Source organism: Populus nigra, chromosome 6, assembly GCF_951802175.1.
Source record: "Populus nigra chromosome 6, ddPopNigr1.1, whole genome shotgun sequence".
Classification (NCBI taxonomy): Eukaryota; Viridiplantae; Streptophyta; class Magnoliopsida; order Malpighiales; family Salicaceae; genus Populus; species Populus nigra.
This window is the reverse complement of record NC_084857.1, coordinates 8,708,219-8,724,692: the sequence shown is the minus strand read 5'-3', so window position 1 is coordinate 8,724,692 and position 16,474 is coordinate 8,708,219. Positions and strand designations below refer to the sequence as shown.

The 16,474-nt window shown below is 34.9% G+C and overlaps 1 protein-coding gene across 3 annotated transcripts; it reads left to right on the top strand.

Annotated features, from left to right (window-relative positions):
• The first annotated feature begins 2,258 nt into the window (after window positions 1-2,258).
• LOC133697176 (zinc finger protein BRUTUS-like) lies at window positions 2,259-15,802 on the top strand. Of its 3 annotated transcripts, XM_062119577.1 has the most exons (15): window positions 2,261-2,776; window positions 5,371-5,580; window positions 6,705-6,899; window positions 6,973-7,337; window positions 7,785-8,010; window positions 8,224-8,392; window positions 8,537-9,772; window positions 9,967-10,138; window positions 10,224-10,445; window positions 10,527-10,664; window positions 11,180-11,414; window positions 11,549-11,608; window positions 15,123-15,194; window positions 15,266-15,428; window positions 15,535-15,802. In XM_062119577.1, exons 1-14 carry the CDS (start codon window positions 2,480-2,482, stop codon window positions 15,407-15,409), a joined length of 3,741 nt encoding a protein of 1,246 aa, XP_061975561.1. In that variant the 5' UTR covers window positions 2,261-2,479; the 3' UTR covers window positions 15,410-15,428; window positions 15,535-15,802. The 3 variants fall into 3 exon arrangements, 2 of the variants coding, with proteins under 2 accessions (XP_061975562.1, XP_061975561.1); XM_062119578.1 differs by lacking the exon at window positions 15,535-15,802 and having other exon boundaries at window positions 2,260-2,776; window positions 15,266-15,515; XR_009842833.1 differs by lacking the exons at window positions 11,549-11,608; window positions 15,123-15,194; window positions 15,266-15,428; window positions 15,535-15,802 and having other exon boundaries at window positions 2,259-2,776; window positions 10,527-10,730; window positions 11,180-11,319.
• The last annotated feature ends 672 nt before the right edge of the window (window positions 15,803-16,474 follow it).

Genomic DNA, 16,474 nt, shown 5'->3' with positions numbered 1-16,474 from the left:
GGTCGCATTTTTAAATTGATACAGGGCAAGACGAGTATTTGCCTTTAAAATTGCACTACAAGTTATCATAAATACTCTTAAGACCAATGCATTATTTAGCATTGTTTATGGGTAACTTTGTATTTTTACTTGTAGAGTGTATAATAAAGTTACCAGTCTAGCCTTGTAAACAAAAAAACTTTATATGGTTGGGAGGGATGTTTGCGTACTGTCATTTGTATTTGCACAATATAAATATCTCATTACCCTTGAGTTTTAGTTTTTTATGCGTTAGGTCTAAGGGTATTTTTGTTATTGTACAAGTAGGGTGTAGTAAATTTGTGAGGGTTAGTTTTGTCTTTCAATAAATTAAAGGGATTAAAAAAATATTGACAGGTGCCAACTACTCTGTCATCTTTGGACGGTGTGTGCTGTTGATTTCGGTAACTAAGAATGTCATTTTAGAGCGTCATTAAATTTGTCTCGGTGTCTTCTTTATCTTGAGATGACGCGTGTAAAAAACAGAGCTTATATTTGGATTTGACTGATATGTCTTGTGTTTTCTTATTTCTTTCTCTCTCTCTCTCGTTTCTTGCGTCTTGCCTTGTAATTTTTCAAATCAACCCATTAGCATATCTTTGTTTTTGATTTTGTCCTTAATCTTTTGGCTCATATTCATTTTTTTTAAATAACTTACAAAAATCAAAATTTACTTCAATTTCATTCTCGTTTGATTTTTTTACTTCTCTTGTTTTTGTTTTAGTCCTTGAATTTTTTTATTAATATTTATTTTATTTGAAATAACTTATAGAAATTGAAACTTATTCCAATTTTATCATCATTTGATTATTTAAATTTGTCTTGTTTAAACCCCTCTATTAATTGCAATTTATTTCATTTAAAATAATTTTTATAATGTAACTTTTTATTTTTTTTACTCTCAAATTTTATCCTTATTTTTTTGATTATTTGTTTTGCTTTTCTAATTTTTTTAGTTTTTTTTTTAAAAAAACTCAATTTCATCATTCAACATGGAGTTGATTTAGATTTGAGTTTATTGATTAACCCCATTTTGGAATTTTAAGGATTCCAGTTTAAAAAATTAACCCAGTTTAAATACGTTCGCTAGGTGTTGCTTTTTCCTTTTATCATTCTTTTAATCTAGTGTTTTTTTAGGTTTTATCATTTGATTTTTTATTTTATTAGAGATCAAGCTCATTGTTTTTTCATATGCTTTTTACATCATTTGTTTGTGTTTTTGTTTTTTTGGCTGAGTTATCTAGATCTTTTTATTTTGTTTTTTGAGATATATTATTTTTAATGAAATATAATTGATTGGTTAAATTTAGACAGATACTCATTTCATCGTGTTTTGTTTGATTTGCATTTACAAAGCATTGGTCTAGCAAACCATGCAACTTATTTCGATGTCATCTTGTGTAATTTTGCAATTGAGTTTAAATCAACTCAACAAGTTCTTTTGTTTGTGGATAATATTCACAATCAAGTGGTAATAAATCTCCAATGATCCTTTTTTTTTTTTCTTATAAGTATGATATCAGTCACTCATTTTATTTATTTATTACTGACAAATGTTTTTTTGTGATTTGTTTTCTGTTGTTCCATTCAGTTTAAATCCGATTATTAAATTTATCAATCTTATTGGATATAATCAAGTTAATGACTCGAGTATCAAGTTCTTCTTGCTTCTTTCAAAACATAATCGCCCTGTGATGTAGTGCAGATTTTCTTTTTTGGCTTGTTTTGTATCGTTATGATAATTGATTTTTAAAATGTTTTTTACTTGAAAATACATCAAAATAATATTTTTTTATTTTTTTCTGATATCAACACATCAAAAATATTTAAAAACACAAAAAAAACAACAATTTAAAATAAATAAAAAAATATTTTTTTCAAAAATATTTTTAAAATATAAAAATAAACGAGCAATTAATTCTATAACAAACTAAGGTAAAATTCTTTGTACTAATGTAAGTGTCAGAATAACCATTCAAAAAAATAAAATAAAATTAGAAATATATAAATTTTATTCTGCTTGTCCGACGTCGATCCTAGTAAATCCGGCTTACGTCCTCTGATTCACATCACCCTATGAATCTCTGTAAGAAAAAAAAAATAAAAAAATTCCAAAACAAACATAAATAAAAATTCAATACCTAAAATAACTGAAAAGAAGAAAAAAAAAGAAGAGAAAAAAAAAGAGAGAGACCGACCTAAAATAATAAAACGCCCCCCGTCTTCTCCATCTTCCTTATTTTGTATTCTACCTTTCTTCTTCTTTTTGTATTCGCTCCGTTCTCTTCTCCTCTCTTGCATACAAAGACCAAATAATCCAAGAAAACTGGAGAACCGAACAAGAAACCGATTAAAAAAAAATCAAAAAAATGAAATTCTCTTGAAAGAAAAAGGAAACAAAAGGAGATAAATTAGGAATTTCAAGATTCTTCTCCAACTAGTTAATTAATTTTCTGCTATAATGTCGACGCCATTTTCTGGTATAGACGGAGGGGGAGCAGGAGGAGTAGCGGTAATGGCAGGTCCAGTGAATCCAATCGATCCTTCTGCACCGTCTAAAACTTGCCTAAAAAATTCTGCTTTGAAATCTCCAATTCTTATCTTCCTTTTCTTCCATAAAGCTATTAGGTCCGAGCTCGATGGTCTCCATCGCGCCGCCATCACTTTTGCCACCACTGGTGGTGATATTAAGCCGTTACTTGAGCGCTACTACCTCTTTCGCTCGATATACAAGCATCACTGCAATGCTGAGGACGAGGTTGGTTTAACTAATTTTTGTTTCAGATTTGTTGATTTTGAGGCTTTGATTGATTTTTGTATACCGAGTTTGATCAGCCCAGTTTGCCTTTTCATTTTTCAATTATGTATCAGATTCTGTGCGTGTTACTGTATTTGCAATCGATTAAGTGGTTTTGGAGGTTTTTAGGGATATGCAAATGAATTTGCCTTCTAATTTATTTGCCATTTTAATGATGATTTTGTGTGATTATTGCTTAAATTTTCTTAGTTTTGTTAATCGTGGTAATTTGAGTTGCTTATTTTGGATTGGTTGAGAGTGTGCTTTGTTTTTCGCTGTAGTCGTAGACAGGACCAGTTGAAGGTTTGTGCATGGTTGCTTTGATACATATGGATAGTATCTCTATACTTTGATACTAGTATGGTGGTGCTAAATATTTTTTCTTCTTGCAAAACAAGGTTCGGCAGAGTCTGAATCGCCAATGGCAATAGCAGTTCATTACGTGGCTTTGTGATTGAATTACATTTGATAGCTTTGATTAAGGCTTTACCGGATTGTTAAGAATGAGCACGTATTGTTGGGCCTATTAGTTTCCTAAACAGCAGGTTTTAGAGTAGATCAAGTACCATGTGCCTTGAATTCATGTTGTCTTGATGGAATATAATTAAAATTCTCGTTTGTTATATAATTTGGCGGGACTTGGAATTATCATTTCTTCTGGAATTACTTGATCACATATAGGGTAATATTTACTCTCTTTTCCTTTTCTTTTTCTGTCATTAGTGCACACAATGACATTTGCAATCAGAGTTTAAAATTTTCTTTCGTTGCTTGATCAAAGTGCATATCCTCATTTCCAACTTAAATGTTGAATTTCAGATTTACAGGGTCAAATCTTTTGAGTCACGAGAAGCTTGTAACCATTTTGTTGTTTATGCACACTTTAGTTGGATTTGCAGATTGAATTTTGTCTAGTGGGAAGACGATGTCGGTGAGTCACCACATGCAATTTAGCCTCAAAAAGGCACGATACTGCCACAACATAATATGAGACGCTTAAACTGTTTTTGTAACATCCATCACATGTTTAGGGCAAGACCCTCTCAAATGCTAGGAAACTGAAATATCAGATTATACTTCAACTGTCACCACTCATAGTCTTTGGTCATTAGATTAATTATCACATGGTAGATTATGGACTCCATATGTTTTGTCAGGTACTTAATTTCCTGCCTGTCTTGATTGTGGTATGCATTGTTCGCTATAATCAATTCACATTATTTCAGATATTTTCTTTTTTTCCCTTTTAATCTGCATTCTTTTCTTAAGGTATCAGTTATTGAATTAGCATTGCATTTATACTCTTGTCCCTCCTTTCTTAAGTTATAGAGTATTCCATCATGTATCTAGCTTTGCCCGATGGTTATTTTTACACTGATAATTTTGGGGTTGAGAGCTATTTGTATCTATATAATCTGGCGGGGGCATCTGACACAAAACAAAATAAAGCTGGCAAGAGTTTAGAAGTTACAGATATTATAAGCATGTAAAACTTTAGCCAAATGGAGAAGGTTGAGAGGGTAAGATAATCTGATAATCATTGTTTCTGCACAACAGTAATATCAGTCATCTTTCTCTAATTAATTATGCTGTGAAATATCTTTATGATATATTATGATCTCTGAACTGAAAACTTATTGTGGAATTTATCACAAGTTGATCTAGATATTATTATATGAAGTGTGATGAATGAAAAGGGTATATTTTGGAGAAATCTGCCACTTGTTCTTGCAAGAAATACTAGCATTGTGGCTTTTAGTAGAAATGGTTTTGTCAAATAACGGTATAAATTTTCTTTTCCATATGTTTGGCTATGGTACAAGCTTTAAAATCCTGATGCATTTCCTGTTCACGATCCAGTACAAAGTGAAACGGGAATAAGACAATTGTTACTGTAGTTTCATGCTTCTACTCTGATCCTTAAACTGACCAAAGGTAGAAAGTGCTGTCAGAAACAACTGTGGCATGGATTCCATAGTCATCTGTCAATTGGAATTTGTTAGTCTGATCAGATCAATTGGTATTGGAAAGCATCAGTGCTTTTGTAGGTCTATAATATCTGAAAATCTAGAAAACAGTGTGTCCTGGGAACGTGTATTGAAACATACAGGACTGGTATTTGGAATGTTGATGTGGTCAATTATTTTTTGTTCACTAGGAGGCCCATCAGGTCTTGCGCTGCTCAATGGTGTACAATCCCTTTCTTTTAACCTCTCTCATTCTTGATGTGACTGAGATTCAATGGCTGGCTGTTTTGGATTATGCATGTGTCTTTATTAGCTAGTTAGGTAGCATCCACTAGTTAAAACAAGCATTTGTGGGCAATAAATCCCGTGTATAAAAGTCAGTGTTACTATTTTCACATGGATTTTTAAGGTCTCTGCTATCTATTTTTGAGAGAATCATAATTCATAGCATGATGAAGCAATTAATGTGATAAATGATTTTACCAGCCACAAATTTCGTGCTTGAAAATGGATTATTTCCCTGTTCTTTGGGTTTAGCTTATACACAATTAGCTGAGGATTCTGACAGTATGTTTTTTGTGACTGGAGGTTATTTTTCCTGCTCTTGATATACGTGTGAAGAATGTGGCACGGACTTACTCCCTTGAACATGAGGGGGAGAGTGTTCTTTTCGATCAATTATTTGAGCTGCTCAATTCAAACATGCAAAATGAAGAAAGCTATCGTAGAGAGTTAGCCTCTCGTACAGGAGCCCTTCAAACATCAATTGACCAGCATATGTCCAAGGAAGAGGAACAGGTATTCTTTTTTATCGGTTGTGCAAGGATAGCTTTGCATTTTCTCATGATAGGTTTAAGGGAATTTAAACTTGTTCCCCCTATTCTCTTAATCTGTATCTTTTAACCGCACATGATGTGCAGAGCTTTCTTTAATGCTTTAAACAGTTTAGGAACGAAAAGGAAAAACAAGGATAAATAGATTCCACAGGTGGAGGGAGATTGTTACAACATGTAGATTGTAGAGTTTCAGATGTAGTAATGAATGATTGACTAAACTAGAGAACAAGAAGATATTAAAAATATTGACTAACAATCAGAAATGTATATTTCAACTTGAAATAAATCTGTGTCAACACGACTATTTCAGAAGACTCTGAAAGGTACAATGAAATTCTGTGCATGTTTGAACATTGATATTGATTTTCCTCAAACACATTAAACATGAATACCTACTAGTTCTTTAAGCTATCAAGCATTCCTTGCTCTGAGAGTTGTCTCTGTTTCAGCATATGACTAATGTGCTTCAGTATCCACTCCAGTTGATAGAAGTTACGATCAACACACAATGAAAGATGTGTTTCTAGTCTATATGCACTGCCATTGGTTATAAAAATGCAAAGGGGGAGGCTAACAATGCTGCAGTCACATGACATTTGATCTGCATGAAGTGAAGTCCATCCTTTTCGTTTCAGTTGTTCAATAATATTTTCCCCCAAGTTTAACAGGAAAAAGGGGGACAATGTAGTCTATAAGTTCCAATAGCAAATTGCCAGCTCCAACATCTTTTTTATACAAGATATATATGGTTTTGGCATGAATATTATGACACTACATCTTATCCTCCACAAGGATTTCCCTGAGGAATAGAGTGCACATCTGCATTGCTCAAGGGAAGACTTCTAAATAGATATTCTAGAAATAAGTAGCCTTGTCTTTGTCTTTCAGATTTTTCTATGTGCAACAAATTAGTACTGCTCAGGGTGAGCTGACAGGGAACAAGGTGCTCTCTAAGTTTTTGAATCCATGCCACTGAGACTTCTCTTTCTAACTGGCAATTATATTTCACAAATAACTCATTAGGAGTTTGATACACTCAGTCAAAAATAAATTCGAATTTCACCAGCTTGTTGTTGGACGTGGCAGGTCTTTCCCTTGCTAATCGAGAAGTTTTCATTTGAAGAGCAGGCCTCATTGGCATGGCAGTTTCTGTGCAGCATTCCTGTTAATATGATGGCAGAGTTTCTTCCTTGGCTTTCTTCCTCTATATCATCTGATGAGCATCAGGATATGCACAAGTGCTTGTGTAAGATAATCCCAGAAGAGAAACTTCTTCGGCAGGTGAGGATATATTTGGCAGTTAATTTTTTTTGGATGGACTTGAACAAGCTGACTCAAACTTCTATTGATGAAGGTTATTTTCTCCTGGATGAAAGGGGCAAAATTGTCTGAAACGTGTAAGAGCTGTGAAGATAATTCTAAGGCCTGGTGTCAAGATTCAGGAGCGCCAACTTTAGGGTGTCAAAGCATGAAAGGACACTGTGCATGTGAATCTTCTAGAATGGGTAAAAGGAAATATATGGAGCTAAATTGTGATGCCACCCTTTCCACTGAATTCCATCCAATAGATGAAATTCTGCTTTGGCACAATGCCATTAAAAGAGAGTTGAATGATATAACTGAGGCAGCTAGGAGCATCCAGCATTCTGGAGATTTTTCTAATCTGTCTTCATTCAACAAGAGGCTGCAATTCATTGCTGAAGTTTGCATCTTTCACAGGTGCAGTTATTTTTGTGTTTCCATATTATGTCCTTATAACATTGTTTAAGTGCAGCAACTTGTTCGTTTCATCAGTAGTGCGTTGATGTAACTTTCTTCATGCCTAAAGATAAGTATTTGGGGTGATTAGTCCTTCATAGTACAGTCCACTGCATGACTTACGCATTCTACCTCTTGTCAGTCTTTTGAATCCTTAGTTGTGTTGTCTTTTTAGAAAACCCTTCTCCTCAATAAAGTATGGAAGCTTTTGAATGGTCAAATCTCCTCAAATTGCACTTCTTTAAAGGCAGTTGAACTTCTTGGACCTTTCCTTTTCCTTTCAGTGCCTACAGAGGACACAAAGACAAGCATAATAGAAAGAGAACATGAATATTATTTTTGTCTTGTTATCAAACTTATGACCACTCGAGATTTTTGAAATGTGTTTTTTGTTTTCTATGACTGCAGTATTGCTGAGGACAAAATTATATTCCCTGCTGTAGACGCGGAACTCTCTTTTGCCCAGGAGCATGCAGAAGAAGAAGTTCAGTTTGACAAGCTTAGGTGCCTGATAGAAAGTATTCAAAATGCTGGAGCCTACACATCCCTTACTGATTTCTATACAAAGCTGTGTTCCCAAGCTGATCAAATCATGGACAACATACAGAAACACTTCCAAAATGAGGAAGTTCAGGTAAGCATATTGCTGCATCACTGTGGAACTTGTCTTCCCTACAGAGATGATTTTCTAGTTCCTGAATTCTCTAACCGAACAAGAAGAAAAGAAAAGAAAGATAGAGCTTTAAAATATCACCTGCATATTGGTTGGGATTTAAAATCAACAGCCATGCACCTCTTGGCTTTTGCTAGCTTGGCAAGCCATCTGACATGTATATTGCTTTGGCAGGTTCTTCCACTTGCTCGAAAGCACTTTAGTGCCAAAAGACAGCGTGAACTTCTTTATCAAAGCTTATGTGTGATGCCCTTGAAATTGATTGAATGTGTCTTACCGTGGTTGGTAGGGTCACTTAGTGAAGAAGCAGCGAGGTCTTTTCTTCAAAATATGTACATGGCAGGTTCAGAGTCAATTCACCACCTCTCCTTTTTATTGATACTCTTTATATCGTTATGACATTTTATAGAGGGTTCGCCACTGTGGTATTCATGCTATCAGTGCTTCATATCTGTCAAGTCCTAACTTGCAGTGTGATCTCTTGCAGCTCCAGCTTCAGATTCTGCACTGGTTACACTTTTTTCTGGTTGGGCATGCAAGGGTGGTTCTAAAAATGTTTGTTTGTCTTCAAGTGCTATTGGTTGTTGTCCGGTGAGAATCTTGGCTGGGACTGAGGAAGATACTAAACAGCAGTCCTGTAAATGCAGCCCTAGGTCATCTGTTGATGAGAAGTCTTCCTTTGTCCAAGTAGATGGAGCTGATGACTGTAGAAGGCCAGGGAAACGTGGAAACTTGTTAGCTCAGGAAGACAGCAATTGTTGTCCCTCTTCAGACCCTGTTGATACCCAAAAATCATCTTGTAGCAATAAATCTTGTTGTGTCCCTGGGTTAGGAGTAAGTAGCAACAATCTAGGAATTAGTTCTCTTGCTGCAGCTAAATCTCTACGCTCATCTTTTAGTCCTTCTGCTCCTTCCCTTAACTCCAGCCTTTTTAACTGGGAAATGGACACGAGCCCCACGAATATTGGTTGCTCATCACGGCCCATTGATAACATATTTCAATTTCATAAAGCCATCCGCAAAGACCTGGAGTATTTAGATGTTGAATCTGGAAAACTAAATGAATGCAATGAAACTTTGCTTAGGCAGTTTACAGGTAGATTTCGTCTGCTGTGGGGTTTGTATAGAGCACATAGTAATGCAGAGGATGATATAGTATTCCCAGCATTAGAATCTAAAGAAACACTTCATAATGTTAGCCATTCTTACACTCTGGACCACAAGCAGGAGGAGAAATTATTTGAAGATATCTCATCTGCACTTTCTGAGCTCACTCAACTTCAAGACTACTTGAAGAATACAAATCATGCTGATGAATTAATTGGAAAGCATGCTAATTTGTCTGATTGTAACTATACAGTTAGACAGTATAATGAGCTTGCAACAAAGCTTCAGGGGATGTGCAAATCCATTAGAGTAACACTGGATCAACATGTTTTCCGGGAAGAACTTGAGTTGTGGCCATTATTTGACAGGCATTTTTCTGTAGAGGAGCAGGACAAAATTGTTGGTCAGATAATTGGTACCACAGGTGCAGAGGTGCTTCAATCGATGTTGCCATGGGTAACGTCTGCTCTCACTCTGGAGGAGCAGAACAGGATGATGGACACGTGGAAGCAGGCGACCAAAAACACAATGTTTAGTGAGTGGCTTAATGAATGGTGGGAAGGAACTTTTGCTGCAACGCCACATGCTACAACATCAGAGAGTTGTATATCACTAGGTTTCTGCAATCTTTTATTCGCACTATCAATTTATTTTTTATTTGCTGTTGAATGCGGCACAATTTGTGTGTGAATAAAGCTGCAAACTTGAGACATTCTGTGATGTTTCTTGGAAGTAGCTTTTTATTCTAGCTGGTATTAAAACATTTTAAAGATATATTTTTGTTGTTTTATCTTTTATCTTTTTGTTCAGGTACTGATCTCCGTGAAAGTCTGGATCAAAGTGATCATACATTTAAGCCTGGCTGGAAAGATATTTTTCGGATGAATCAAAATGAGCTTGAAGCAGAGATTAGGAAAGTTTCTAGAGATTCAACTCTTGATCCAAGAAGAAAAGCTTACCTTATTCAAAATCTTATGACCAGGTTTGTTCATGCTGTGTAAACTTTCTGCAGTTTTCTGCATTACTATTCTTCTACTCACTCTGATCAACATATTTGATTTTGTTAGCCGCTGGATAGCCGCGCAGCAGAAGTCCCCTCAAGCAAGAACTGGTGACCATTCAAATGGTGGAGACTTACTTGGATGTTCTCCTTCATTTCGAGGCCCAGAGAAACAAGAATTTGGGTGTGAGCATTACAAAAGAAATTGTAAACTACGTGCTACTTGCTGTGGCAAGTTATTTGCATGTAGGTTCTGCCATGATAAAGTCAGTGACCATTCGATGGATAGGTAACTTAGTGTTATTCAGTCATACTCGGTTTTGATTGGACTTTCTATTAACTTGATAGTATTTTAATTCTGTACTTTCAGGAAGGCTACATCTGAAATGATGTGTATGCGCTGTCTGAAAATTCAGCCGGTTGGACCAGTTTGCACTTCTATTTCCTGTGGTGGGTTCTCAATGGCGAAGTACTATTGCAGCATCTGCAAATTTTTTGACGATGAAAGGTATTCAGATTAATTGATGCCAGAAAACATGAAAGAATATTGTGGTTCTTGGTTACGCTTAACCAGGTAGTACATTTCTGGATTTCAAATAGAAATGTGATGTACATTTTCTATCATTAATATATTCACTTGTTCTTCCAAAATCTATTACTTGCCATCTCTCTTGTAGTTTCTCTAGCTTGGAAATTCAACTTTTTCAACGATTATAATTACAGGGTGCATATGAAGTCAACTACATGTCTGGAATCGTATACCACAAGAAATATATTTGCATTTTACACTCTCTTCCATTTTAATTAATGGAATAATAATATTGATTGCAATGATAATTGACTGTAAATGACCTTTTTTCCTTTTCATTTATTTTTTAAGCCATGGTGAGAAAGGTATAGGTCTAACTTAGCAAAGCAATTCAATCATTTCAACTCTCCAATGGTCTATAAATTCATGCAAGTAACTGCTTCTGAACTCATCCTTACTACTTGATTTCCTGCGATGCACTGAATTTATTTCAGGGCTGTTTATCATTGTCCTTTCTGCAATTTATGCCGTGTGGGTACTGGGCTTGGTGCTGACTTCTTTCATTGCATGAAGTGCAATTGTTGCCTGGCAATGAAACTAGCTGACCACAAATGTCGAGAGAAAGGTCTGGAAACAAATTGCCCAATCTGCTGCGACGACATGTTCACTTCAAGTGCAAGTGTCAAAGCTCTTCCTTGCGGCCATTTCATGCATTCAACCTGTTTTCAGGTCTATTTTTTACTGGTTTTGTCTGGTTATTGCCGTTCCTTTCTGTTTCAACTTTTTGCCTGTTGCAGTGATATGGTAAGTACCTTTTTTTTGTGTGCCTGGTACTTAATTCTGTTTGCACTTCATTGTGTCAGGCGTACACTTGTAGTCACTACATCTGCCCAATTTGCAGCAAATCTCTGGGAGACATGTCGGTAAGATAAAAATGATTCATCTTCTCAGTCTGTTCTTCTATGATGCTATTGTAGAGTGCCATCAAGGGAAGTGATGTTTAGAGTTGCACATGGCGTATTAATGAGGAATACTTCCAATATATTGAACATTTTTTTGTTGGTCCTTGAGTGAAATTTATTTTGTTGATCTGATCATAAAAAGTTATGATTACTTACAAGTATTGCCCATTGCCTAATTTCTTGATCTTGTTAACCTCGCTACATCTCTTATCCAGGTATTGAGCATTATTTTTTGTTGTTCCTAGAGTAAAATTATTTTGTTGATCATAAAAATTTATTATAAAAAAAACTAAAAGCGATCAGTAAAACATTGTAGCTTTAGTTTCACTGTGTGACATGCCACTTTTACTCCTATCCCAAAAACTTAAGAATCTTACAATCGGGGATAGAATCATTTTTTCAGGGGATCCATTAGTCATTGTAAAATTAATTGAGGATAAATTAGCTAGACACTTTTTTTTTATCACAGTAAAATAACTATTTTGCCCTTCAACGTAAAATAATGATAAGCTTTTGGTCAGAGGTTGTCGTCTTTTTTTAAAAAATTGCACAGTTAAGTTGCGATCATGCCCTTAGGAGAAAAAAAGTGAACATGCATAGAGAGGCATCTGTCATTTCTATTTTTTAAACAGATAAATAACAGAGCTACCATTGAAATCCAAAAAAACTAAGGTTGGTTTCAAGGGTGTTTTAATATTTTCATTTTGTTTTTTTTTTTTTGGTAATGTTTGGATTTAGTTATTGGTTGTCTGATAATTTTAAATAATTAAATATTATAAAAAAAGTTGTTGACGCGTGCAATGCATGGGCCAACGTGTGATAGCCCCCGCTCTTTTTGGGCGGCGCATGCGGGGCCTTACGATTACCAAAATCCTCCATCTACGACGGTGTTGAGAGTGGTGAGTCATCCTCTTTCCGGCAGTGTGGCTTGTACTCACGGTGGAGATCCGGTTGGGCTGAGATGGAGTTTTTTTTCTTTTCTCTCTTATGCCCTTGAAATTCATGCCAACCCTTTCAAAAAACAATTGTATCCTTTAGTTTGTAATTTTATCGATTTTGTCTCTCATTCTTTTTATTACTATTTATTTTGCATTTGATGATTTTTGAAGTTTAGTTTTTTTTTTCAATTTCATCTCTAGACATTTTATTCAATTTGATTTTTGTATTCAATTTGGTTCTCTTGCTTTTGATTGTTTTTTTAATGTGTTTTATACTTATCTTGATTAAAATTTTTTTTAATTTCACCCCTTACTATTTTATTGCATTTTTTAAATCCAATTTTGGTTCCCATTATTTTTATTATTGCTATTTTGTTATACTTTTCTTGATATATCTTTTTTTTCCCTCAACATTTTATTTAATTTAGTTCTTTTATCCAATTTAGATCTTTATTCTTTTAATTATTTTTTTATATCATTTTTTAAATTTATTTTGTTTTCTAATTTAGCCACTAATTATTCTATTTCATTTTGTTTTTATACCATGTTTGGGTTTAAAATTGTTTTACGGTTAGAAATTCTACTTTGTTATTTTTTCATGATTGTCTTCATACCTGGTAATTCTTGTCTCGTGACTCGGGCTCGATTTAAGTTCAGCTGTTTTTTGGGTCATTTATTAAAAATTAATATTTTTTTTTTCCAAATTCATCATTTGACATTTGGTTGCTAGGCTCTTAGCTTCTTTGTTTGTTCTATTTTTCTTTTGTTGAGTTATCCGATTTTATATCCCCAATAACAGGTTAGTTGAGTTAATCCGGGTTGATTTAATTTTTTTTTCCTCGATGTTTTTTTTATGAAATTGATTTTTTTTTCAATTTCATCATTTAACATTAAATTATTGGCCCTTGAGCTTTGTGATTTTTTCACTTTTTTTTCTATTGGGTTATGTTATTTTAAGTGCGGGTTTGTCAAGTTAGCTCAGATTGACTCTGGTTTTCAATGTTTATTTATTTAACTCTTTTTTTTTGCTAGGTTTTTTTTTTTGAAAATCTAGTTAATTTTATTCTAATCATATGTCACGGGTGACAGGTTGGTCGAGTTAATTTATGTTGACATGAGTTTTTTTTTCCTTGATTTTTTTTTAAAATTTATCATTTAATATTAAATTATTGGTCCTTGAGTTTTGTTATTTTTTTGTTTTTGTTAGGTTATCTTGGGAGTGAGCTAGTAAAGTTAACACGGATTAACTTGATTTTGTTTCTGAAAATTTTGTTTTTTAATTCCAATCTCATATCGCGGGCTAGTCAAGTTTGCCCGGGTTGATTTCGGTTTTCTTTTTCGATGTTATATTTTTTGAAATTATTTTTTTTATCCTTTAATATTAGATTATTAGGCCTTGAACTTTGCGATTTCTTTTCGCTTTTTTTTCTGTGAGTTATTTCAATTTCATATTTCATGTTACGTGCTAATAAAATTAACTCGGGTTTGCTTGAATTGTAATTGCCTGGGCATTCTTTTTTTACATTAGAAAACATTTGACCCGATCCATGGTGTAGCATGAGCCTATTTAATGATTACTTACAAGCACTGCCCGTTGCCTCATTGCTAGATCTTGTTAACCTGGCTAGTCTTCTTCTCCAGGTATTAAAGCTAAATGGTTTGTGTGATCTTTTCTTTACCTTTTAAAATTCAAATGGAGTTCAGTAAATTATTTAAACGATTCCTGATAACAAATAAAGAAAAAGGGATCATGAGAATTTACATGTTCATAACGCGGTAATGACAGTCTAGAAAAGTTTTTGGTTTCTTTCTTATATTTTTTAAACAATCGTATGAGACTTGGTTTAGTTTGACTAGGTTAGAATTTTGCTTTATTGTTGGAATGAGGGGCCATTGCAGGTTCTTGTCTGTTCATAATATTTGCTTTGTTGGTTGTGATACTTATTTGGTGCTTGATGTGCGGTCCTGTTATTTGAATGAATAGTCCTTTAAAGAATAGTATGGCGGTATGCTTGTTACATGGACCGTTCTGTCCGCTTGCATTTCCTTGTATTAAACGGAATCTACAAACCAAATCCTTCTAATCCATGTACCAAAAGACTTCTAGAGAGATGCTTCCCAGCAATCCTCAACTAGCAGGCTGCTAAGAATTAGACATCGCATGCAGGGATCTTTTCAGTTACCCTCTTTATAGTTGCCAAGGAAGCTAGAGGAAATGAATAGATTATAAAATTGAAATTCAGCATTCTAGATATTGTAATCAGATCTGAAAAACACCTGAATTGCCTTAATGGTTCCAGGAGATAACTGAGCTATTCTTTTGGACAAAAAATGAACTTGAAATAATTTTTTTCATAAAAATTAACTTCAAAGCCATACCTGTATCTGCATTCTATTGAAGTATGCCATTGAAATGTAAATGAAAACTTATTTTAGAATGCAGTGGGAATATTTGTTCATGTCCGTATTATGTACTGAGGATGAAATAATGATGAGGTGCATTAAACGCTTCTGAAGGCTTTGTTCTTTTCATTCAGGTTTACTTTGGTATGCTTGATGCGCTGTTGGCTTCTGAGGAGCTTCCAGAAGAGTACCGGGATCGCTGTCAGGTAATTATCCGAACTCTCCTTTGAGCATTATCACCCTTCAAGGAATACTAAGACTGATTTCGTTAATGCAGGATATATTGTGCAATGACTGTGACAAGAAGGGCACAGCACCGTTTCACTGGCTATACCACAAGTGTAGGTTTTGTGGATCATACAATACCAGGGTAATTAAGGTTGATTCAACTGATTCAAACTGCTCAACTTCAAACCAGTGAGGGCATATGGCCTTCGCATGTAAGCACTCCTTGGCGCCCAGCAATCACATTGGTTTGTAAATGATATGCCATTACAATAATCAGTTCCATTTTACCATTTTTTTCCTTGGCTGTGTTATTTTCAGCTAGCGGGGGGCAGGAGCACCCATGTTATGCCGCATGGTTTTTGTTTCTTATTTCACGCTCATTGGCTCGCCCAGGTAAAAGCGTTTCTAAAGAAGTGTATAGGAAAATCGAAATTTTTTTTGTTTTAGTTGCTGAGTTTAGCCGAGTTACCTTGTGAAATATTTCGATTTTATAAGCTGTGTTCCGAGCCATGACTGTTGATCTTGATTTCAGTCGCTTAGAAATCTTAGAATGCATATATGGACACCCTGAGATTTTCTTGAGAAATCCCTTGGGAATGCTTCACATCGGATGTTTAAACTTTTTAGCTATTCGGTGTCGTGTTAGGGAGGGTTGGATGGAATATATGCACTTGATCAAATCACAAGCACCAACAGGTGAAGCATACTTTCTGGCTTGTATCTGCTAAGGAGAATTTGACTCGGCCAGCGCACAACGGCTTGAAGCACCAGTTATACTTGTACCTACCTTACACCTGGTGAATTTGACACGGCCAGTGCATAACTGTGTTTGGTCTCGCTCCAGCTAACCCTTCGTTGTTTAGTGGCTCGTGGGTTGCTACTGATCGAGATTCGTCTTTCAATTTTCTCTCTTACCAGAGGGGGGACAAAAAGGAAAAATAATTCTTGTGGTTGCTGAATTGGCCACCCCAACGTTCATCAGGCTCTGAGGTTTATATGGAACAGAGACAAATATGTTTTGCCTTGACCAAAACCAAATAGCACCTAACTTGGTCAACGCAATTATGTTTTGCTGAATTCATCCCCATTGCGTGTCACCCCGATGCCTTATCCAACCAAGACCCTCATCAATTATGAAATTTCTGTAACCACAAAAATCATCTATAAAAAAATTCATCTGGCACCATAAAAACTCCAAGGATTCCCAATCTTGTTTTCTATGAAATTACAGAGTTCATTAGCGCATGTTGAAATATAT